The sequence below is a fragment of the Stigmatopora nigra genome, chromosome 19 (genome assembly GCF_051989575.1).
Source record: "Stigmatopora nigra isolate UIUO_SnigA chromosome 19, RoL_Snig_1.1, whole genome shotgun sequence".
Lineage (NCBI taxonomy): Eukaryota > Metazoa > Chordata > Actinopteri > Syngnathiformes > Syngnathidae > Stigmatopora > Stigmatopora nigra.
Window position 1 is genome coordinate 4,703,310 of NC_135526.1, and position 25,255 is coordinate 4,728,564.

At 41.4% G+C, this 25,255-nt stretch overlaps 2 protein-coding genes across 4 annotated transcripts in view; one reads left to right on the plus strand and one right to left on the minus strand.

Annotated features, from left to right (window-relative positions):
* LOC144212205 (vacuolar protein sorting-associated protein 37D-like) lies at positions 1–22,342 on the minus strand. 3 transcript variants are annotated; one of them, XM_077739880.1, is made up of 7 exons: positions 22,141–22,321; positions 20,491–20,536; positions 20,185–20,258; positions 18,273–20,020; positions 14,080–14,251; positions 4,072–4,154; positions 1–2,475 (listed from the first exon to the last, which is right to left on the minus strand). In XM_077739880.1, the coding sequence occupies exons 4-7, from the start codon at positions 18,381–18,383 to the stop codon at positions 1,948–1,950; spliced, it is 894 nt and encodes a 297-aa protein (XP_077596006.1). In that variant the 5' UTR covers positions 18,384–20,020; positions 20,185–20,258; positions 20,491–20,536; positions 22,141–22,321; the 3' UTR covers positions 1–1,947. The 3 variants fall into 3 exon arrangements, with proteins under 3 accessions (XP_077596006.1, XP_077596007.1, XP_077596008.1); XM_077739881.1 differs by lacking the exons at positions 20,491–20,536; positions 22,141–22,321 and having other exon boundaries at positions 20,185–20,274; XM_077739882.1 differs by lacking the exons at positions 1–2,475; positions 4,072–4,154; positions 14,080–14,251 and having other exon boundaries at positions 19,158–20,020; positions 22,141–22,342.
* The window catches only part of rabep1 (rabaptin, RAB GTPase binding effector protein 1), a 15,283-nt gene continuing 8,240 nt past the window's right edge, over positions 18,213–25,255 (plus strand). The window contains exons 1-4 of the mRNA XM_077739872.1: positions 18,213–18,575; positions 23,130–23,270; positions 24,345–24,473; positions 24,554–24,757. Of these exons, the coding sequence (XP_077595998.1) occupies positions 23,225–23,270; positions 24,345–24,473; positions 24,554–24,757 (379 nt within the window). The 5' untranslated portion in view covers positions 18,213–18,575; positions 23,130–23,224. The remainder of the gene's footprint in view (positions 18,576–23,129; positions 23,271–24,344; positions 24,474–24,553; positions 24,758–25,255) is intronic.

Genomic DNA, 25,255 nt, shown 5'->3' on the forward strand with positions numbered 1-25,255 from the left:
TTGGAGACCGAGTAACAAATGTGCTTTATTGACAACTCCAAGGACGGATGAAAATGGTGTCACCTGTAAACGTATTCTATGTAAGGTCACTTGAATCCTGGTAGATAGGAGGGAGACAAAGCACACTTTTAATCACTCCCCCAGCATTGTACAATTTTGTTCCATTGGACTGGAGCATGCATGGCAGTTTCCCTCAGAGACCTTCGCCAAAAGCCATTATGACAGAATACCACAAGCTTTTTGGGCCTTTTTGTCATCAGATAGTCGTGTGTCAACATGATCTGAGAAAAGGAAGTGGAAGTTTAAGTCAAAATGGCTGCTCAGTATTAAGCCAGTAAGACAGGACAAAAAAAAATCCTCCCCTTCTTCCCATTCAACTGAGAAAGGATTATAGCCTACCTTATAAAATTGACTAAAATCTTTAAAATTTTGTGTTGGCTATTTCTTATTACTAAACAATTTGAATATGTTGCTGTTGTTTGTGGTCTACTTCCAGACAATGACTCAAAACACTTCATCCATTGGTCAAATTGAACCATTATTCTATTGTTAGCCTCCCTCATTACCCTAATACATGTGGACATGAGCTTAATGATGCAAGGAGACAACCTACATGCTGCAACACGCAACACAAACTAAATTTAAAACAGTTCTTTTGGTGTCCCAATACTTTTGAAAAAGGCTGCTGGGGAGGCTCTCAAAAATAGCAGAATTTTTTCCCCCAAATACTTGATATCCAACCACAATACTTTTTTTTAGACAGCTGACATGTGACAAGATAAATAAAACACTTGCGATTGATTGGTTGAGAAAATGACGACAACATCATTTACATCCAAAAGATTTTGTCATACAAGCTTGTTTTACTTTTATAAAATTATTTTCTCTCTGATGTAAAATTAAATAAATACTTAAGGGAAAAATAGTTGTTGTATTTTTTAAATATAAGGACTGTTTTAAATGTTAAAAGGTATTCCATCTATTTTATATTCCTTAAATTAATTGTCCAATATTAGCATCAGAAAAGGTTTAGAAACACATCCAAATCAGCCGTGCTTTACTATTTTGACATAAAAACATTAAAAAAACAACTTAAGTCATTGAGCACATTAGATGTTAAATTAACTTGAAGTAGGGCTCATTCCCAATTGATATGGATTAGTCATCTATTTCCATAAATGCCAGTGAAACATGACAATTCAAAATTTCAAAAAGATTGGGAGACAATGACTTAAATTTAAGTTACCAGAACAGGCTTTGTACTTCTCCAGCCTTTAATCTTCAGCAGATTTGAGCATCTCCAGCAAAATATGAAGCAATATTGTCTCTATTAAGCGCAGCAAGAATCTAACGCTCATGTATCTAGGTCGCATTTTTGTGGATTATTAATTTTTGAGGGCATTTTCCAGCAGGTCTAAAATAACAAAATGGAAAATTCTTCACGGCTGCTTTTGTTCTTCTCATAAAAAGATGATTCGGTCGCAATTAGAGAGTTGACGAATAAGACCGCTGGCCCGAAGGCGCTTTTTCAAGTACGAGTTTGTCAAAGTGGAATCAAAATGCTGGTTGAAAAGCCGAATAATTAAAGAGAATTATAATAAACCCCAGAAAGCGGGTACGGTGCCGCACTTAAATCCCAAAAATATTAACCAAAATCCCATTCACCGGAATAAATACAAAATAAAACACAGAAAATAAAATCCACTTGCTACTTTTCCATCCATTTTCTGTAGGCACATCCATGATCGGTCACCGGTTAATCATAGGACAAACTATGGACTTTTCAAAGTTTTCAATTGATCCAACATGCAAGTTTTTGTCATCAATGAGCAAAAATAAGAGATTCAAACTCGAATCCATTGGCTGTGAGGCTGATGTGTCGATGGGTTATTTCGGACCGATAATGACTTTAGTCGGATTCCGGAAAGTTTTCTCCGCCTTCCCGACCTATCGGAAGGGCGGCTGAGGCTGCTGGGGGTTGGGCCTGTACAGCTGCTGCAAACGAACTGGCCGCCCATTGGCTGGCCAACCTCCAGGTAGCTGTCCAATGACCCGGAGCCCCACCGGGTGGAGGGGCGCTCCTTGGCCCAGGACGTGTCCCTGCGCGAGGGCTTCGGACGGAGGAGTCCTGGCCTGATGGACGGGCCCCGGGGCCGCCGTGGGGGAGACTGGGTAATGCGGCAACAGGATGGCAGGCGTCAGGCCATAGCGCACCTGGAAGACTCGGAGGGGTCCCTGCGCCATGTAGCCGTTGGGCCGTGGGGTTTCTGGGTGACGCTCGGAATCTGCTTTTACCTCTTCGGGCACTTTGCTTGCCGCGTCCTCATCGGCCACTTTGCCGGCACTTTTCTTGGTCAAGTCCTGCATCTTCTCGGCTTGCGCTCGCCGGATGTGGTAAGTCCTCCTGGAGCTCTGGAAGGAGTCCAAGAAGTCCTCCAAGCTGATGTTCCCCTCCATGAATTTGTCCAGAAACTCCTGTGAAGACAAAAATCAAACATTGTTCAACTTGCAGCTCCGTTTTAGGTCTTGACAATTGAAATGTAAGATTTTTTTTTCTTAACAAAATTACCGTATTTTCACGACTATAAGGCGCACCCTCAATGAATGGCACATTTTTTGGCCGAGGAAATTCTATAGTGTCATGAAATTTGGGGGTTTCAGTCTAAAGTGTGTTTCCCGAAGTACATTTCTGTTCCATATTAAAAGCCCACATTCAACCTACAGCAGACAAAGACGCTCCCAGAAAGGAGGTCCAATCCATCAAACAAAGCCCTCGGCGGAGAAAGAGAATTTAATAAGCGAGGAGGATGTTTACGCATTAACTCTGGCCCATTTTGTCAGCTGGAATAATTCAGTATGTGGACGTTGTAACGCTGACAAAGGGCCTTGAGTACAGAAACTGTTGCTTTTGGCAAAACGTGAAAGCCCGGCGCGCCCCATTCGATCAGATTCCCAGGGAAAGGACGTTGGGCCCTGTCAAGGGTTTGACTATCCCGATTTCCATCTTCTTGCTTCTCTTCTGACACGGACTTCCAAGTTTTGATGGTCGCCATGGCGATGGCTTCCCCTTTGAACTTTCACATCATCACATGTACTGGCAGATTGAAAAAAACAACTCCAAATTTTTGAATAATAAGTCTTCACTTCTTATTTTTTCCCAAAATATTTTCCGGGCATCTATCATGACTGAGGGCCCTCATCATGCGGTAACAGCTGGGCTTTTCAACGGGACAATGCTGCAGTTCATAATGCTCACTAAAGGACTTTTTCAAGGGGGAAAAAATGACTTTTTGTTGCCTGATTTAAACCATATATAAATTTAGAAAAAAAATGTTTAGAAAATTTTAATTTGCTGTTAATTATTTAGTGGTTTGGGTAAATTATAGCTATTTTTCCCTTTGGAAAAGGAGTAAAGCCAAGTGGAGTCATTGTATTGAGCATATACAGGTTTTCTTACGTCTTTACATGGACCTGCATTGGCATCGCATAAACCCAATTTTGAAAGGGCTATTGGCTGCAATTAAACATGGCTACTGTTGTTCAACAAAGATGGAAGCCAGAAAATAATGAGTGCGTATTTTTGAACAAAGCCAAATCAACCTTTGAAGAGCGATTTTGAGGGCGAGTGCAACGCAACAACATGTATTATGCACAGGGAATGTTATGAACCCCTCAAGCTGCAGTGATACTCCAAGTATTTATAAATATTTCTCATTCTATTAATCATCCTATCTTCTCCGCTGTGGTGTGAACATAGACGAGAAATGTGGGAAGATTGCGGCAGCAAAGCCATCAAGCAGCTTTTATAGCAGCGTGAGGCGCTTCAGAGCAAACAGCCAGAGGACAAAATATGACATCCACCGAGTCAGCTCTATTCACACAATCTCAGGAGAAGAAAAGGAGGGGAAAGAGGGAGAACAAGGTGTCGTTTGATGCCTGCTTGCTTCATTTGTGGCATCAATCAGCAGCCGTGCGAGTGACTTATTGATCACAGCTTCATGGGAAGATGTGGCTTGCGTATATGACTCATTTGTTTGTCAAAAGAACCTTTTTTTTTGTTTTTTTTCTTACCTCTGAGTTTTCTTCGGCGCGTGCCACCTCTTCCTGCAGGAGATTCTGGGCACTCTGCAAGCTGTGCTTCTCAACTCGAGTTCCTGCAGGGGGAAACAGAGTGTGAAAATAAACGCCAGGCGCAACATCATAAAGTGTAAAAAAAAAAATCCCAAGGTGGGAAATTTGTTGCCACATCACACTACAAGGAGAGTTCTTTTCCTGCTATCTGCTCATTGATCCAACCCTGTTATGTCTGGATACATACTTAGCAGACAATTAAAGTCTGTTTTTATATAAATTGCCTTAAAAGAGGCAGACAACACCCTGTATAAGTGACCTTCAAGTTAAATAAGGTAGCTCAAGGTACTATTTAAGCAGGCAAATCATATATTTCCTAAACTTCTACTAATGGAGATAGTTATTTTTAAATAATCAGATCATACGAGAGTGTCCACTGTGTCATGTCACTTAGACCCAAGTACGTAAACACTAAACTGAAAAAAAAAACACAATTACAGATGCATTGGGGATGAAATACATGTCATTAACTAAAACTGAGGTCGGTCCTCCTGTTTGGAGTTTGCATGTTTGCGTGGGTTTTCTCAGGGTACTCAAATCCCCCCTCCCCCCTCACATTCCAAAAACATGCATGGTAGGGTGGTTGAATACTCTAAATTGCATCTAGGTATGAATGTGAGCGTAAAAATTGAGAAGTTTTAGTGGTATAAACTAACAAAAAATTGGAGATACAATTTCAATGTGGAAAGATGATTGAAAAGTGCATTGAGTTATGTATGATTGGAGTGGAAATTCAACATAGTTTAAAGCACCACTGTAATGTATGTAACTAGAGAGAACTGGTATCTAACTATCCCACTAGAAAATCCTTAATCTCAAAGCTTAAAAACATAATCATGCAAACATAAAACTGGCAAGGGAGGAGCGGGGGTTATCCAAATTTTATTAAATATTTGAAATCCAAACAACATCCCCGGGTTAATGAAGAAGCCTTGCTTGCTCTGCTTGCTAAAGATTCACCGCAGGGGCCGGTCATAGCATTATTAGAGTCGATTAAGTGACCTTTCTTTGCACTTGGCTCCACACCAAAGATCCCCCAAAGTGGTGATGAACCCAGTCTGACTCACGGGATTTAACTACAGACGTCACAGCACAACCCTTGTGTCAGGAGTCGCTGGATTGCCTCTCCTGACATGACGTCATGATGATTGTCACCTGTGGCTAATTACGTGATTAGATTATTTTTGGTATTTAAGCATTGTGATTTTCTGTGGACGCCGTTGGATCGTCTGTTTTCGTCCTGGTGTAGTACTGGTTAAGTTCTGGTTTCGTTTCCTGTTAATCCTCGTAGTCATTGCTGTTTCCATGACGCCCCGCCGCATGTTGTTTTCGTTTGTAATGAGTGGTCAAGCTAAGTTGTTGAAGTTATGTTACCCCGTTCAATAAATCAACCTACAAGAGCTACAGACCTGCCTCACCTTTCCATTCCTTCGGCGACTCTGCATCTGGGTTCAACTTCCCCTCCGATCGCCTCGCACTTCGCGGCGGCGATCGTAACAGCACGATCCAACCATTATGGACCCAGCGGAGCGCCACCCACGCTCGCGCCGACGCACTCGGCGACGCAAACCATCCACCTCGAAGACACCGGACTGCTTGGAATGTATAAGAAACCCCTCAGAATCGTTTAGGAATTTTGTAATGGACACACCGTGGTGCGGGGCTCTCAGGCACATCATCGCTAGAGATGAGCCACAGCTAGGAGGAGAGTTAGAGCCGCAGCGTACTCATACGCCCCACCACTGCTATGCACGCCGCCCTGGGAAGCCTTTACCGTTTCATCATGAGGCCCAGGTGCGTACAACCACCAGAGGCCGCCCAAGTTATCTTATGCCTATGCCCAGAGGTATTGATTCACCATGGAGGGAGCCTGAAGACTCTGGTGAGGAGGACATCGTTGAGGAAATTGATTTTTTCGCTGGCGTTTCGGAATCCGATGATGAATTCTTTGACCAATTCGGACCCCGAGACCTTCCACTGGAGGAGGATTATCCCGATTGTTCCCCCGATAATTCCTACTACAAATACCCCGACCAGCAATTGCAGAGTGGGCTGGCCACCAATTGTGGGGCGCGGCGTGGTGGCGGGGGTGCTGTGCAGTCCTCCCAGAGGAGGCGCCGAGCGTCACGCCGTAGAGCGAAGCGAAAGCAATGCCTGGACACACTAACCACTGTCCAAGTTACGCGCCCGCCCACGTCCCTCCAAGCTCCTTTTCCGACCACGTCCCTCCAAGCTCCTTTTCCGACCACCACCACGCTTTTCCAAGTGCCCGAAGTTACTCGGCCGACCACGCCTTTCCAAGTGCCCGAAGTTACTCGGCCGACCCCGCTGTACCAGCAGCTCCTAAGGACTATGCAGCCCTCCCCGTTCCAAGTGGCCGAAGTCACTCGGCCGACCACGCTTTTCCAAGTGCCCGAAGTTACTCAGCCGACCCCGCTGTACCAGCAGCTCCTAAGGACTATGCAGCCCTCCCCGTTCCAAGTGCCCGAAGTCACTCGGCCGACCACGCCTGTCCAAGTGGCCGAAGTTACTCGGCCCAGCGCGCCGTTTCAAGTTCCCCAAGCTCCTGTGCCAAGGCCACGCAAATTACTCCCGTTGCCTTTGGGGTCGCCGGTCGCACCCGTACCGAAGCCACGGATCAGGTTTCTGGTGACGGACGGCCATTCTAACACCGCTCTCCCAAGCACCGCTCTCCCTAGCACCGCTCTCCCAAGCACCGCTCTCCCTAGCACCGCTCTCCCTAGCACCGCTCTCCCTAGCACCGCTCTCCCAAGCACCGCTCTCCCAAGCACCGCTCTCCCAAGCACCGCTCTCCCAAGCACCGCTCTCCCAAGCACCGCTCTCCCAAGCACCGCTCTCCCAAGCACCGCTCTCCCAAGCACCGCTCTCCCAAGCACCGCTCTCCCAAGCACCGCTCTCCCAAGCACCGCTCTCCCTAGCACCGCTCTCCCAAGCGCCTGCCCGTCCTGCGCCTGCCCGCCCAGAAGTGGCGACGATGCTCCGGCGCTCGATGAAGACGGGGCCGGCGACGTCGAGAGTGGTATTTCGCCGGAGTCCCTGGAAGATGGGACTGGCGACATCGAGAGAGGCAATTCGCCGGAGTCCCTGGAGGAAGGGGCTGGCGACGTCGAGAGTGCCAATTCGCCGGTGCCCCTGGAGGAAGAAGCCGGTGACGTCGAGAGAGGCAATTCGCCGGAGTCCCCGGAGAAAAGGGCTGGCGATGTCGAGAGTGCCAATTCGCCGGTGCCCCTGGAGGAAGAAGCCGGTGACGTCGAGAGTGGTAATTCGCTGGTGCCCCTGGAGGAGGAAGCCGGTGACGTCGAGAGTGGCAATGCGCGGGAGTTCCTGGCAGTAGGGGCTGGCGACGTAAAGAGTGGTAATGCGCCGGAGTCCCTGGCAGTAGGGGCTGGCGAGGTCAAGAGTGGTAATTCGCCGGAGTCCCTGGAAGAAGGGACTGGCGACTTCGAGAGAAGCAATTCGCCGGAGCCCCTGGAGGAAGGGGCTGGCGACGTCGAGAGTGCCAATTCGCCGGTGCCCCTGGAGGAAGAAGCCGGTGACGTCGAGAGAGGCAATTCGCCGGAGTCCCTGGAGGAAGGGGCTGGCGACGTCGAGAGTGCCAATTCGCCGGTGCTCCTGGAGGAAGAAGCCGGTGACGTCGAGAGTGGCAATTCGCCGGAGTCCCTGGATGAAGGGGCTGGCGACGTCGAGAGTGCCAATTTGCCGTTGCCCCTGGAGGAAGGGGCTGGCGACGTCAAGAGTGGTAATTCGCCGGTGCTCCTGGAGGAAGAAGCCGGCGACGTCCAGAGAAGCAATGATCCGGGTTCCTGGGAGAAGAGGGCTGTCCACCCCCCGAGCAAACAGGGTAAGGTGCCCGACCGTACTAAACTTCTAAGATTTCCTGAAGGCAGGCAGTTTGGCAAAGACTTAAGGGACCAGCTGGGATGCCTGCCGGACCGACCACTGCCTCGTCTCGTTTCTGGCCGGCGCGGACGCCAGCCGGATCGACCACTGCCTCGTCTCGTTTCTGGCCGGCGCGGACGCCCGCCGAACCGACCACAACCTCGTCTTGTTTCTGGCCGGCGCGGACGCCCGCCGGATCGACCACCGCCTCGTCTCGTTTCTGGCCGGCGCGGACGCCCGCCAGACCTGCCACTGACTCGTCTCGTTTCTGGCCGACGCGGACGCCCGCCGGACCGACCACTGCCTCGTCTCGTTTCTGGCCGGCGCGGACGCCCGCCGGATCGACCACTGCCTCGTCTCGTTTCTGGCCGGCGCGGACGCCCGCCGGACCGACCACAACCTCGTCTTGTTTCTGGCCGGCGCGGACGCCCGCCAGACCTGCCACTGACTCGTCTCGTTTCTGGCCGGCGCGGACGCCCGCCGGAGCGACCTCTCCGTCTGTTCTTGGGTTGGTGTGGAAGACCACCGGACAATTCTAGATCTCCCACCCACCCTCCCTGCTTGTTCCCGTTCCTCATGTTGTAATTGACCTTGGGACGTCTAGAATCCGTCCCTTAGAGGGGGTGTACTGTCAGGAGTCGCTGGATTGCCTCTCCTGACATGACGTCATGATGATTGTCACCTGTGGCTAATTACGTGATTAGATTATTTTTGGTATTTAAGCATTGTGATTTTCTGTGGACGCCGTTGGATCGTCTGTTTTCGTCCTGGTGTAGTACTGGTTAAGTTCTGGTTTCGTTTCCTGTTAATCCTCGTAGTCATTGCTGTTTCCATGACGCCCCGCCGCATGTTGTTTTCGTTTGTAATGAGTGGTCAAGCTAAGTTGTTGAAGTTATGTTACCCCGTTCAATAAATCAACCTACAAGAGCTACAGACCTGCCTCACCTTTCCATTCCTTCGGCGACTCTGCATCTGGGTTCAACTTCCCCTCCGATCGCCTCGCACTTCGCGGCGGCGATCGTAACACCTTGAGCGACAGGAGGCACCTTACTGTCAGATTGGTCAGGCGTGTTCATGAGGAGATTCATCAGTATGATTCAGATCACCGTGAACTGATTAGTTCAGATCTGCTTAGTACTGATCTGCTCATCCACAAGTACACATTTACAGACAAAACCATTCTCTGAAACCACACCCACAGAATCTAGGAACGCCACCCCCCGCTTCTGAGGACCTCGTTGCATCTTTATTGTATTGTTGATGAATATCAATAATTCAGGTTTGTAGATTTAGGCCCCCATGAACACAAAGCTGTCAAGGAAGGCGTTCACAGCCAATCAGATATGGCAGGCCCTGTAATCAATAGTACGCATCTGTCATAGTACTATTGTAAAGTTCTAGATTTACAAACTAAATGAAAGTCCTCTTTTCCTTACGACTTTTTTTTTTACTTGTAAAAGTTTTTGGTCATTGAACCTTTCCTTTTACGTAGCTGCAAACAAAAGCTGGAATAAACCGCATCATCTTTTGTTATATATTTTTATCAACAACACCTCAACTCAAGTAATCTGTGGCGTCAGGTTCCGCGCTAGTATAGTATATGTTGTTAAAACAAATACACATAAAAACGGTGGTGAGCTTGTTCGCTGAGCGCACATTGCGGACGTTTCATTTTCAGACAAGGGATAAGAATGCGAGTTGACAGTCGAGGAAAACAAACACTCCTACGGCAGCTGAAAAGTGACCTACATTCGGCATGGGAAGTGAATTGGACCTGGGGGAGGCTGACGCATACATGGTGGTGTCACACTTGGCAATTTGTTGGAAGTCCTGATGCATTCGCCCGTTCAGTCGGGGAGATGATAAAACAAGCAATGCGCCATCAGATATAAAGCGGTAGCGGGGAAGAATAAAAACACTCTGCATGTAAAATGCAGAGGCGGGCGCAGTGAGCAGGTAGGCTGGAAAATGACAACTTGCCTTGTCATAATAAACACTTACAATCAGCCAATATCAACTCTATAGAGCCACATTTAAGCAGAATCCTATATTTCTATTTTCTTGATGTGTATTTGGCTTTAAAGTGAAACAAATTGATTAAAAACCTGGTGGAACAAAATGAATAAGACAAAAAAATATAGAAATAATACACGCTGGATTATAAGTGGTCTCTTAAGGTCTGGAGGGGCATAAAGATGGGCTTAATAATAACACATCCAAATATTGTATTACATCTCCTCCAAAAAGTAGTGACTAACTTAAAGCTCTTGCTTTCATCATAATTAATGGCAGCGCAAACATATGTCAACTGGAATCAGGATGAAACCAAGTCCCCCCTCCATTTGAATAATAAAAACAATTCTTCCATTCCCATGCATAGAAGATGACAACTTCTCTGAAACGTAAGACAGGAATTAAAAAGAATTTGAACATTCCAGTGACTGATCTGCAGCTGATTATCCACAAATAGGTCATCAGAAATGTGGCTATATAATCACAGATGGAGGCTGACTGATGCGGTAAAAATAAGCATATGGAAAGCCATTTCTGCATTTATTACACTTCGATGACATCCAGCTTGACGCCCGTGTACTAGTACTAAATCATGTACAGAATTGACAAAACTGAATTCCTTTGAGCGACCTGCCTATCTTTATCAGGATTCTATTAAAAAATACACTCCCTGGAGGAAGTGACAATGCGCTTGAGTAATTCAAGAAAATGAGACGTACTATTATTCAAGACACCAGAAGTCAAATGTTTTATAGACAATTCACCATAAAGTTGGATGAGAAAATGTCTCGAAACTTTTGACTATAGTTGTATGTGGTTAACAAAAGTAAGGGGGAGGGAAGGTTGACAGGACAGAGAGGTCTGACAAGTGGTTAATGGGTAAAGCTGTGTGGTGATACATCTCGATATTCCCACAGCGCCTTCCTGTCTTGGTCATTGCCTTCCTGTTTCTGCAAAATGCACTCAGTTTCACGTAAAAAAAAAAAAAAAAACGACAACATTAATTATAAAAATATTAATAAAAACAATGAACCATGTCAACAAAATAAAATTTCAATAGTATTGATTATACTCTAACAGAAACACATGTATATCATAGCAAATAGGTCAGGCCAAATTGGCGCCTCTAACAAAAAAAACTATGTGGAGTTGCATCACTTGAATTTTCTTGGTACAGATAATCGAGTAAACCCATGAGCCGTTGATATCTACAGCCGTTAACCGGAGTGTAAGACTTACTATGAATTACATTTCCCGACAAGATAGGAGTAAAAAAAATAATCACTTCTTAACACATCCCAGGATAATCACTCCAGATAATAATTTAGATAGATCCCAAAATTGTTCCTCTTTTTTTTAAATGGCTTTGATCGAAATGCAAGATAAATGTTCCAAATTGTTCCAATAATGGGAAACCATGTACTGTTCCTCACTTTAGCAGACTGCTGGTAACACTTTATCATTCAACATCTTGAATTGTTAACATTTGCGTCAAATAATGTAAAGCTGTTGAGAAATGGAGAAAGTCCTTAACAATGTGCACTCTGTGCTCCAGTCATAGGAATTCATCTCGGAGGGAATGACCATTTAAAAAAAATATGTCTGTTCTAAATCAACTAAATGTGTGATGACGGTTACAAACAAATCACCACTCCCAGCATCCCAAGTAGTGCTGATGGATCTTTTGGATCTGGTAACTATGCGCTAACCTAATTGCAACTGCATTGTTGCCATCATGAGGAGATCATTTACTCCCATTGAGCCTCTGGGAGATATTGGCTTGAGGATTAAAGGAGATTAAACGGAGAACTGGAAACGACACGTCGCCCTGTTGTCATCGCAGTACTGCAGCCATCGTGCAGTTGAGAGCATTTCCAACACATCAAAAGGTTTTTGTGTTCCGCAGACGAAAAAAAATCAAACTGTCAAGCTTCCAGACAGAAAAAAATAAATACATTATAAAGGCCCACTTGGTAAGAATTCACTCCTGAGTTTTAGTGAAAAAAAATGTCAAGGCAGATTTAAAAAAATGGAGTTGATTGAAGCCTGGTCCTGTCTGGAGTAAGCAACCAGAGATTGAAAGACATTTGACACCAAATACACGAGTCACAGGACCAACAGGGCCTTATCTGACAAGCTCCCAAGGTTTTGATCGAAACACATAAAAAAAGGATAGCACATTCGTACTTGTTATTAAAAATGACATAGCGGAAGAATCAAGCTCATGTCTGACAACAAGAGTTTTTTTAAGAGCTTTGTTTTCCAGAAGTTTCCCAACCCTATTGATACGTGCAGGACTCAATGATTGATTAAAGTCCACAAAAACAGATTGACAGATATCCGTGACAGATTATCTGGAGGATTACTTTGTTTTTTTCCCTCTTAAAGGGATGACAATGGACCTTTTTGAAAATCCCCCTAACAAACAGCCATGACCAATCCTATGCCCTAGTGGTTGTTGGTGAATGAACATGGTCTGTCAAGCTCTACGTGCTCCTCAAGTGAAATGAAAGTCCATCAGCTCAGTAAAACTAGTGAATCTCTAGTCAGACTCCCCAGTTGCCCAAATAGGATTCAGATGTTTCAATGAACGCACCCCCCTCTCACCCTGCCACGTGAAATTGATTGTGTGTAATGCACTCACACACCACCTGAAGCTGAAAAAACATCTGCCAAACTTTTCATCATTGCCTGGAAGCTGTAGCAGAAATTATTTGTGTGCAAAAAAAAAAAAAGAATCGGCTTATTCTTCAAAGATAACGCTCGAAGTAATAACACAAGAAGCAGTGGAAATTTCCTCAGAAAATGAAGCAGTGAATATCTCTTTTATCATTTGCTGTCGGCGTGGCTTTGCCACTGACAAGATTTTCTCCGGTGCGACTGCAAATCTTCGAATTTTAGGGCTGAAGCTTAGAGGGACATCATCTGTCAAATACCAAACGAGGCCCCCTTCACTCCACTAAATTCCTTGACAACTGCAGCGGCTTCCTGCTGGAATTTAATATGGCACATTTGGTTCCCATGACCAAACGCCAAAGTCATGCTGAGGTTTCTTTTTCAGAGCAATTGATGACCCTTCTCAAAGTCAAGAGTTTTTTCAAAGGCTGACAAGAGATTTGCAGTTTTGCCAAATGCACCATGAAAACGTCACAGTTGCGAAACAAAGAGTGATTTCATTCAAATTTATCAGATGCAGCCACACGTAAAACACTAACTTTAGACAAACCTTAGTCAGTGCTTCTACTTGTTAAACAGAATGGCTCCCAAAATTGTGGCTTGGGGGACCAATGAGGCCAATGAAACAATTATTTGTAGCCCCCCATCTTAACCGTATTGTGGCCTTGCTTTGTCATGGGAATTTTATGCTTTGTTCTGTTTATTAATCTTTTTAAGAGCTCAGGCCAATGATAACTTTTTGTCATTTTTGTCAACTAGGCCAAAGTGAGTCAGCAACTTTGTTCACTTGGTTGTAATGTGGTTTAAGTAAAAAAAATGTCTAAAAATTGAGTCTTTCTCAAAAAACTGCTATGAAGTGAAATGGTTGGTGACAAGCAAAACCACAGGAAAAGTGGGGGATGAAATCATTTCTATTTTTTTGTCGTTTGAAAAAAAGTGCAGTGCTCACAGAATATAAAATTAAACATCATTCATGACTAAGCATGCTGAGCATACAAAACTCAGGATGGAGAGGTCAGGTCCCTAATCTTGTACATTTTAAAACGCCATTATAATGGTCTGAAAGATTAATGTCAAAGATGAAGAATTTTGGAATTATCCTTCGAGTACTCCAAACCTTTTTTTTGGTATCCTTGATACATCCCAGACTATTTACAGCGACATTGTCTACAACTACAAGGACATTTGGCTGTCCCTTGGCTTGGTATTCGAACTCGTGGCCATGTCATCATGGCCTCTCAAGTCTTGACATGTCTCCCCTGACATTTAAAAAGGAACTTAAAGCAAAAAAAATAAACAACACTCCAACCTCAGCCCGCCCGCTTCTCCGTCTTTTCTCCGCTTCTAGGCTCAACTCACCAAGTTGACTCTGTTTTTCCCAGCAAACATTGGCCAGGTTGGAGAGCTCCCTGTATTTTTCTGCCAACTGGATTCGACCATTATTAAGGCGGGGCTGCCGGGCCAGGCTGTTGTCGGCCAGGCTGCGATTGGACACCAGCATCATTTCTCTGTCCACTTGGAGCTCCTGGAACTGGAAGCACAACACAAGTCCATTGTTGTTGTTTTTTTTACACTTCTGTAATCGTAGATAAGGCATTTAAATTTGACATATGGGGAGAATTTTTTTTCTCCCTTTTTTTTTTGATTACAATTTGTGTGCGTGTTGGAGGCAAAAGGGAACTGCCTGAACTGATCACCATCACCATTCAGACCACCTTGGCTGTGCCCACCGGGCCTTGAACAACAAGGCCACAGCCATTTTTCCGCTACATGGCACAGTGAGGTCAAAAATGTCTGGGTGATAAAATTTGTTTTTGTTTTCTTTTTTTCTTCTTTCTTTTTCTTACAGAAACACCCGCTTGAAGAAGTCCGTGACATACACATTTCTGAAGCAACGACCATATAAAACATATTTTACACTTAAAAACTACACCAAATAGAAATGTCAAGAACTTCATAGAGAGAAACATACATTATACGATAAACACACTGTGCATAATGGTATTCCTGAGGAGATCAGGTGACGGTGGGTTTATTTTTATCAAAAGGGATCAAGTGGGCAGGCTTTACACTTTATGTACATGCCTTACATGGGGGAGGGGAAGGCTGTTTTGGCTGAAGGACGTTTTTGACGTGTTGACGGGCGCCCTTTGAAGCTGTCTGAAACATTCAAGACGAAGCTCGCTGTTCTGTTTCCTCCGGATAAAAGTGGACGTTTTCTCAGGAAATGAGCAGCATCCTTTTATTTAGTGAAGCCCGGAAAAAAAGGACGACAAACGACGTCAGCCAACATGTCCTTCGAACGCTTACAACAATAGTGAATTATAGGCAGAGCATTTGATTGTTTTCCAATACTTTTTCGTTTGTTGGGTAGGGGGTTTTTTTTGTCTGGTTTCCCTGTTTTTTTTGTGTTAATTAGCTTCCTCGGGCTTTCTATGTATGCAACTTAATACATAAAACACCAATGTGTGATAAAACAAAGTACCACTACATACAGAATTAACAAAAAAAAAAAATTGGCATTGCTCTCTACAGTGAAAATGTAGGCAAAGATTAAACTTAGAGTAGTATTTGTAAATTAATTATTTGGTTTTGTCCATACATATTGTATGAAAATTCAAAGGGCTCTCCAAAATGCAGAGAAAACATTAACTGTCTGTTAGTCAAGAGAAAACAGTATTAAATTATTCAAACACATTCCCATTATGGTTTGAGCAATGCAGTCTGGCAGAGGGGTGTAATAAAACTGCTTTTTGTCTAACACATCAGCTCAGCCTCACACTCTTTCATTCCAAAGAGTCACAGAAAGCCCAAAAGCAGTTTCTGGAGGGATACATTAATTTTTTTTTACAGGTCACCAAAGTCTAAAAAGCTGCAGAATTCACAAAAAAAAGTTTGCTATTTATTTTACCCTTTACCCGCATGGAAGAAGATAACACACCCTGCCTCGTCACAGTCATGTCGGGGCTTATCCGATTGAAACTGAACAGTTTTGTTTGGATATAGCCAACACTGAAAGATGACACTCTGAGGGATCGTGGGAGCCGAGATGACAACGAAAGGTCGCATTGTTGTAACCCGCTGTGACAGTCCCACTGACAGAGATGGCATCATAAGAGTTAAAATAGGTTAACATGTTAATAGTAATCAGAATGTGTGTATCTAGTAGTTTAAATCAGACTCTCGCCTGAGGCTTGTAGCCAATCTATTGATGCATAACATAATTAAAGCTCAAGGCAATTACATAACAGGACAGTTGCTTTTCAATAGTTAAAAAAAATAAAATGGTACCAATGATTCATCATAGTGGATCATAATGACTAAGTCACTTTGCATAATGCTATTATTGCCAGATAAATGAAGCGTGTCACTTGACTAGAGTGACTGGAGCTATGAAAAGAGGAGCACACTGGTGCTTTTGATACGTTTTTGCGTACAGGCCAAATGAACGAGAAAAGAGTACCGTATTTTCCGCACTATAAGGAGCACTGAAGTATAAGGCGTACTACAGTATAAGGCGCATATTCAATGAATGGACTAACTTAATTTTTTTTCATTTATAGGGCCCACCTGAGTATAAGACGCAGTAGTAGTCATGGTACTGGTAGTAGTAGTAAGTAGGGATTGTGTCATACATCCACTAAATGGACATGTGATTATAGAAGTAGTAATGGTAATAGGGGGTGTTATAAATCTAATAAATAGAGCTGTAGTAGTTTAAGTAGTGTTTTTAATGGATCCACTAGATGGATCTGAGGTAGTTTTGGTAGTAGTGGTATTTTTATAGATGCACTAGATGAGCTGTAGTAGTAGTGGGTTGTGGTATACAGCCATTATATGGAGCTCTAGTAGTAATGATAGTAGTAGTGGTTGTGTTATACATCAATGAGGATTTCTTTTTACAATATTAACCAAAATTGATCTAAATATAAGGCGCATGGGATTACAAGGCACACTTTCAGAAAATTATCTTTTAATTGCACGTTACAGTGCGGAAAAATACACTAACAACAGCAGGTTCATCACTAGCGCCATTGGCTTTAGTCTTCGGGAATCAGTGGAAACACAATCGAACAAACAAGATTGAAACCCTAAATAACCATGGAGAAAAGGGATTCTGGTGAAATAGCAGTTGGAAGTTCCCAGTCACATTGCAAACAGAACTTTCAAAAGAGGCCCAAGAAGCAACACATGAGAACCCATGCGTGCTTGTGGCATACCCTGCCAGACCACAAACAAAGACACGATACGCTGGACGGGGCACCATTCACATGTACTTGTTACCAGGCTGGACTGGGGGGAACCAGGGGACAAAATTTTACATCACAGGCATCCAGCTGATGTGCGTGTTTGGACGGAGCCCAACATTGTCGTGGTCCTCATTCACTGGAATCCTCCTCGCTGCGTGGTGTCAAATGTCGCATCCTTTTAGTAAGAAAGGAGAGGACTTTGCAAATCAGTGGTAGCATTCACTATGTAAACTCAGCACCACTGTTTTAATTATAAACTGTGACCTCAGGGCAAAGCATCAGTCAGTTCAGAATTTCAGTAAATTAAAGAGCATGTAAAAGTCAATCCATGGATTTCTTTTTGTATTGACACAAGATCACATAACATTCTTGGAATTTTTAACCCTTAAAAGCAACGTGAAGCCTGATGTAAGATGCTTACATGGTGACTGCATGACAAAGAGAATCCCCGGACGCCAGTAAGGTCACCATAAAACCAGTCAGATTTCTGGCATGTGCCGCAATGCGTGCGGAACTTCATTGACAAACTGGATGAGTCAAATTAATTGCATTAAAATGCAAATTTACACATTAACTTTCATCCTACCAGGCAAACTTTTAAAAGCTCCAGCAATATTTGTTAATACTGCATGGTTGAATTAGACAAAAAGGAGGCATATCCACAATTAAGATCATTTTTGTTTGAATTCAATGCTTTATCCTTAAGCACTCAGTGGCACAGTCCAATGACAACATGCAGTTGTGAAAGTTTAAATTTCCATCGAAAAAAAATAGATCAATGCTTCCAAGTACAGACAAATTATTACATGGGGATACAACATGTGTGTTATAAGAAGTGTAATAACAATGGTGATCTAAACGTAGAAGAAATAGGGAATTCAGTAAAATTGTGTATTGTTCTAAACGGGGTTCTGGTTGAAGCCACAAAGGAAGGAAAGGGTAGCCATGGTATCCAGCAGCATAACATATGGGTGTTTCCAGGTAGGGATGATGATTAAATACCCAACATTCAATGGATGAGCATATGAATTCAATTCGTCTTGACCATCAATCAATCAATCCAATACGTTATTTGATTCGAACGTAATTTTAATAAAAATCGACTGCTCGCCAACGCAGTCAATCGACAAACCACGTAATGGGGATTTGTTATAACAAAACGTCAAAAAAAAAATCCTTCGTTGTCATACGTAGTTGGAGGTTTATAAACAATTTCAAATAAATAAATAAACAGATAGATCCGAGAACATCAGTGGAGGTACATTAAGGGGAGCGGATACTGATCGCTTACAACCAACCCACCTTCTCATTGAGTCGAATGATTTGCTCCATTTTGTCGTCGCTTTGTAAAAGCTCCCTCAGCTCACCGGTGTTGAGAGACCTGTAGCCGTCCGGGCTAGCGATCGCCTCCATTTTTTGGTGTTTAGGATTTCCAGTCCTTTAAGATCAGACAAAAGACAGTTTGGGGAAGGCAGAAAGTCCTCTGCGCGCCCGCCTCACATCTCGATGCTGGCGGCGGCTCACGTTGGAATGTGAATGCAAGAGACATGTCAGCCAAAATAAGCTAGCGACTACTGTAAGAAACATCCGGTTAAGTCCACCAAGGTAAGAGGCCAAAGCTAGTATGTGGCTTGGAAAGTAAAAGCTAGATTTGGTTTTGTGGTGGTGAGTACTATACTAGTAGGGCAGGGGTAGGGAACCTATGGCTCAGGAGCCACACGTGGCTCTTTTGATCGGTGTATATGGCTCTTCGCAAACCTGTTACATTACTTACGGACACAGAAAAACACAAAACAACACTCCCATCAAAGACTTACCGAAACACGGGGGTTTAAATACACAGACAGGGGTTGATGACAAATTACAAACACCTATAGGTCACACAAGGGAAGTGCCATTTAGAGCTATAGACGTCCAAAGCATTTCAACTACCATGAAAAAGGTTGTTAAAAGGATTTGAACGTCAATTGCCGTCAATGGCAGCCATAAATTATTGACCGAATTATTGATTATGACTGAAGAAGCGATCGTTATTTTCATCAGTTAGTTAACGCCAAAGCGATCTATTTTTTCTTCTTCTTCAACTGTGCTGGGGTTAGGGTTAGAAAAAAAAACATTGCCTGAGGCAAGCAGTTGATGATTGTCAAGACATCTTAAGGCCCTGTTGGCACAACAGCACAAATGCTCTCAACTTTTGTCTTTTATTATTAATTTGCATCTCATGTTTAACTCATCGGCAGTTTTCGACGAGAGCAGACGTCCAATCCATTTGAACTGGGAGGGCTGTGGCAGTAAATGATCATGTTTCAGTGCCATTGTTTTGGCCTCAGTGCAGACGTGACACTCCTATTGGTGTATTTTGGACTGAACTCTCAACAGCATTTTGCATATTTTACCTCCCAGGTTAGCGGAGAGCCATATGCATCCATCAAAAGAGCCACATAATGACTCCTGAGTCATAAGTTAGCCCATCCCTGCCTTAAAGAGACCCCAATGGACCAAAATGTTTATCCTCTCCCGAATGGAGACTCAAAAAATATCATCATAGTCCTTCTCCTCGTGAATTTCTTCTCCGATGTCATCATAGTCCTCACCATTGCCTTCCATTAAGTCCAGTTCTTCCTCAAGCACATCTTCATCTTCATCCTTCACTTCTACATAATCTGAATGCTCGTCAGTAATCTGAACGTAGTCGTCGGGAAGGTCGACCGGAGATTGATCTTGATTGTGGAGGGTCTGTAGTTTTGGATCTTGGTTAGGGTGATTGCTTAAGTGGTCTTGAATTTGGAAATGAGTCAGGGTTAGATCATCATTTTGGGATGCGCTGAAGTTACGATTTTGTTTTTGATAGTCGTTCAGTTTCCCGTTTTGATAATCCAAGTTAATAAGGGTCTGGTCTTTTTGATGTTTGATCAGATCCTCATCGTGGTTCTGGTAAGACTGTTCGTCCAGGAGATGCGTATGATCAGATTCAAGGTCACCTGGACTCTGGGATATTGTTATAAGTCTTTCCTCTGTGACCTCTGGAATATTCTCATAGCTTTGAGCCTCTAAAAAACAAAAACATAAAATGGATTGGATTCAAATGTAATCGTTAACCATGTTTTTGCTTAACATTATTATTTTCAAAAACATAGCACGTTTTAATTGGTTCAGATATTCATGTTGAATCCGGTAATTCGGATGATTTAAAGTAGTGTATATTAAATTTTACCAGGCAGTAGGAATTGAGTGCGAGGAGGCAAAGGTGGTTTTGGAAACCTACATTCTTCATATTTTTTTGAGTCCCTGTGAGATGATGTGGAAATAAATGAATATTTAAATACAAGATGAATATTTACAATTACTGTAATGCCATAATGGCCTGATAAACATCAAAAGATGTAATATAACTAAAATTGTTTGGTATTTTGGGAGGTGGAAAGGATGGTTATTTCCCTTTAAGGAGCTACCTGCACTTTTTAATATAACATGTCAATTTAAACATGATGGTAAACACTTCAACTATATTTGTTATTACTTGTCTTCAGAATATCTGCGACTTGCTGATAATCGCTGGTGTGACCCTGTGGGACAAAAAAAAGAGAAAAACATGAACACAAAATGTGGGTAATAAGCAAAAAAATAAAAAATTAAACATGAATCATTTGAGGGACTTTATTTTTCACTTTATCTGCTTATATAAAACATACTACCTTTGTTTGACAAGCCATTCATTAATGTTACATCTGAGCTCATCAAATAAAGATGCTCGTAATAGAAATTTATACAATTATAACATTTAAGTAAATGTGTGCATTTTAGAGTTGAAAGCCAGATTTAAGTTATGGTAATGCTTTTGACGAATGGTTCAGCCTTGGTTGACCTGTCATGTTTTCATTTGTCGCTAAACCTGTCAATGGCAGTGAATGAGTTAATATCATGATAGTGTGAAGTCACAGTCAAAAAGCTAATAGACACCCTTCCTCTTCTGAATTGAGGGTGCAAAAAATGTTACAACCATTAATGTGCCAATAAAATTAGATACTATTGTGCCAATGGAATCCAGTAATATTCCTTTAATTTAAATATTTTTAGCTTTTACCAAGATGTTCTTATTATATTGCATATTATTTTGTAAATAAAAATGACAAGTGTTGCATTAGCATAACTTGCAATGTGTACAAATAATATTCACTGAGTGAAATTATTAACCTAAAGACTCAAAATCATAAAGTGGGTCGAATAATGCACTAATTTGTTAAATTTGAACAATGTTATACCTTTTTTTTGAGACAGAAAATTTATTTTCATCCTTGTTTTTGCGTGCCACACCCATTGGATATTTTTTTATTTTATTTCAGTTTTTATGCTTTTTTTGTGTTGCAATGCAGTTTTTAAAGTTAGAGATGTGGTTCAAATCAATAAGATTAACTGAGAGTATAACACTTCAGATATTTTGTGATATGTGCGGTAATTCTAGTTGAAAGGTCCTCATTCGGAGAAAAACATTACACGGATATTGAAAATAAATTAAGCCCATGAGGGAAGAAGTAAAACTCTCCAGCTCATTTTTTTAAAAGGAAGAAAATCCAGATAAAAAAAAGTGCTGGGTCATGATGTCTGGAAATGGGCAACAAAATTTTTATTGGACGCCAAGTTGCTTTTTGGATGTCACTTTCGAATTCCTGGGAAAAAATGAATTGAGCTTTGTAGTTTCTTCGTACTAACCGGCTCATGTTTTTGGTGGTGTTTACCGCAATATGTACTTTTACGTGCAGAAGCCACTTTCAGCACATTTTAATAAAACCACTCCTCAAAAGCTTATCTTTAATACTTCTTGCATGACATCAGATAAAAAAAAATGCATTTTTTTGTGGTAAACTTTGGCTCCCTGTGCCTTTACGATATTGAGAACTTTCATAATTTAATCGATGTCAAAAATATACTTGTATGCGTAAAAGATAAAATGATAAAGTAGCACTAAAAATGTCAATCAGATAAAACACTATTAATAGTATGGTAAAGAATATGGGAAAACTCAAACTAAATTGTATTAAATACTCAATCTAAATAACATGAAACCATTTTTTAAATGTATGAAAACTATAAATAAAATATTTTGAAAAACTATAAATAAGAGATGATGAGGGTTTTTTTTGGTATATGTATACATTTTTAGGGAACCAACCTTTCTGTCTGATGCACTTGTTGATGAAGATGAAGATGATGCATATAAACAAACTAGTAAAAATGATAGCGAGAATGAGCCACAGCCAGAAGTAATTTCGCAGAAGATCCATTTCAGACAAAGTTTACAAGTTCAAATTAACGCAAGACATGAGAGCTTCTGGCTCACATTCAGCAAAGTGTATTGGAAACAAGAGCATCGGACACTTCCTCTTTTTGACGCTTTGACTCATGCGGCATGGCAGACCAAATGTGACTCGAGGGACTTTTTTTGTTTGTGACCATGACAAGTCAAGTGTGCACAAACACAAAATGCTTTCATCAACCTGTTACACCGTGTGAACAAAAATGTATATACATACTATATATGTGTGTATATATATGTGTGTATGTATATGTGTGTATGTATATGTGTGTATGTATATGTGTATATATGTGTGTATGTATGTTTATATATATGTATGTATGTATATATATATATATATATATATATATATATATATATATATATATATATATATATATATATATATATATATATATATATATATATATATATATATATATATATATATATATATATATATATATATATATATATATATATATATATATATATATATATATATATATATATATATATATATATATATATATATATATATATATATATATATATATATATATATATATATATATATATATATATATATATATATATACACACATACATATTCTCATGTGAACACTTATTTTGAAAGTAAAAACCAGAACATTGCAGATATACTCTTATCATATGCATTGCAAATACATTATAAATTTAAATACCAAATAAGGTGTAGAAGTAGAACAATTGTAACACTAAGATGTACTATAATTAGAATATCAAACTGGGGTTTTTATAGACATTTCATTGCACATGACACAACTATATCCACTTTTATACATTAACTTTGAAGGCTCAACCGGACGTGGCTTTTCTCTCCCTAGCTTGCTTGACTGCGGCTGTCATGTTGTTAGCCTATCTTTTGGGACACTCCTAGCTGGGACCCTCTTCCTACATCGTCAAGATCCCCCACAAAAGCATGGCCGATCAGGCCTCGGGACCTCCCCTGTCATCCCAGCATGACGGTAAAATTTCTTGTGTTTTATAACACGTCTGTCTGTGCAACGCTGCTTAATAGCGAGCGGCCTCTGCATCTTCTGACAGCATTAGCCTATTAGCCTCCCCATTGGGCGACGTGTCGTGCAGACATACACATGAAACAGTGCATGTCACTCGTTATTAACCCATGTTGTTGATATATATTGATATGGTTTATAAATAAATAGCATGTGGCAGATTTCCATAGCGATCCACATTTATTTTCACTGGCTAGATGCTGGATATTGTGCTAACCTGCTAAGTGTTATCATGCAGCGTAAACTGCAACCTAAGCGGCTCATTAGAGCTGATCATCATTATGGGTAATAACACTCACATTTTATTTTGCAAACAAAATCATTTATGTTTTCATTTTTTCTCAGTTTACATTCTCCAGCTTGCAAGATTCCACTTTGTCATCGATAATTTTCAACACCAAATTTGACATATATTTAGATAGAAAAACTGCATTTTCATCCCCCTTTAAGTTTTCTCATGATCTCAAAAATATAATTCAGCAAGTTAAGGACAATTTTGAAATTCCTTTCACGTTTTATTCCCTGTAATAAATTGTGTATAAATTAGGAATTTTTGGTCAACATTTTGTTATTAATTGTAGATACATATTATTTATCTATATATTTATTATGTAAAACTTATTTATTTCTGTACTTATTAATTTATTAATGTATTTATTACTTATTTATGTCTAAAATGTATTTTCCTGTGTCTGTATTCTCACCTTCTTGTGACTGTGACACTAAAATGTTCCAAATATGGGATGAATAAAATGATCTAATCTAATCTAATCATACATGCAAACAATTCTAGGTATCATACAAACACATCCAACAAAAAAAATCAATAAAAAGTGCAACATTTAGGGTCATATTGCACTGGAGAGCAAAGAAAAAAATGAAAGAGACATGAGTTGGCTGCAGGAGCTGAAGTTTGAGTGTAAACAAGCAACATTAGTTTTTTATTGACATAATTTAATTTGTCTTTCTTTTGTAGTGACAGATTTATCCGGCCTGCTAACGTTGACATTTGTCGCTTATTAGATGAGCTCCGGAAGCAGGTGGAGACCCTGGAGCGGGAGAAGGCAGAATTCGGCAAAGTCAAGCAGCAAATGGAGGCCGAGTTCAACCAGAAGAGAGCCAAGCTCAAAGAGCTCTACGTAGCCAAAGAGCGTAAGTGGGCGTCGGTTTTCTATCTGGAGGCCGTGCAGTGACCGATTTTATTGACCTGTGCTGATTTTCCACGAATGCAGAGGATTTAGAGAAGCAGATGTCGGCGCTGGAGTCGACCCAGGCTGAGTTGAGCTCAGTCCACATCCAGCTAGAGCAGGCCCACTCTGAGATCGAGACCATCAAGGCGGTGGCTACGGTGTCAGAGAATACCAAACAAGAGGCCATTGACCAAGTCCGTGGCCAGTGGCAGGAGGAAGTGGCATCGCTGCAAGCTATCATGAAAGGTACAACAATAGATGTGTTTAAGTCAGGAATTTTAAATTAAGTTTTTGCACAGGTCACTTGGCTATTATGTTAGCTACAATGACTGGAATAATTGACAAGTAATTGATTATCAATGGAATGAACAACTATTTTTATTATCAATCAATTGTTTAGACTTTGGTGACCAATTAATTGTCAAAATTTCAGTTTTTTTTATTGCAAATAAAAGAAAAAAACATAATTCACACTTTTGTTGATTGTTTTTGTTTAGATTAATAGTTTCAAAAATAAAAAAGGTAAACATATTGAGAACGGCTTTCAAATAACAATAATATAATAATTTTGTTTTTGTAAATTTTATTCTTAACATATTTATTTAAAATTTAAAATAGAATTTTAGTATTTATTTGAGTATTATTTCTATATATTCCCTACTAGTCTTTCACAAATAAACACATATATATTAACACTTTAAATGTATTCATATGTCCTTGTTTTGACTCTTGTTGGTGTCATGT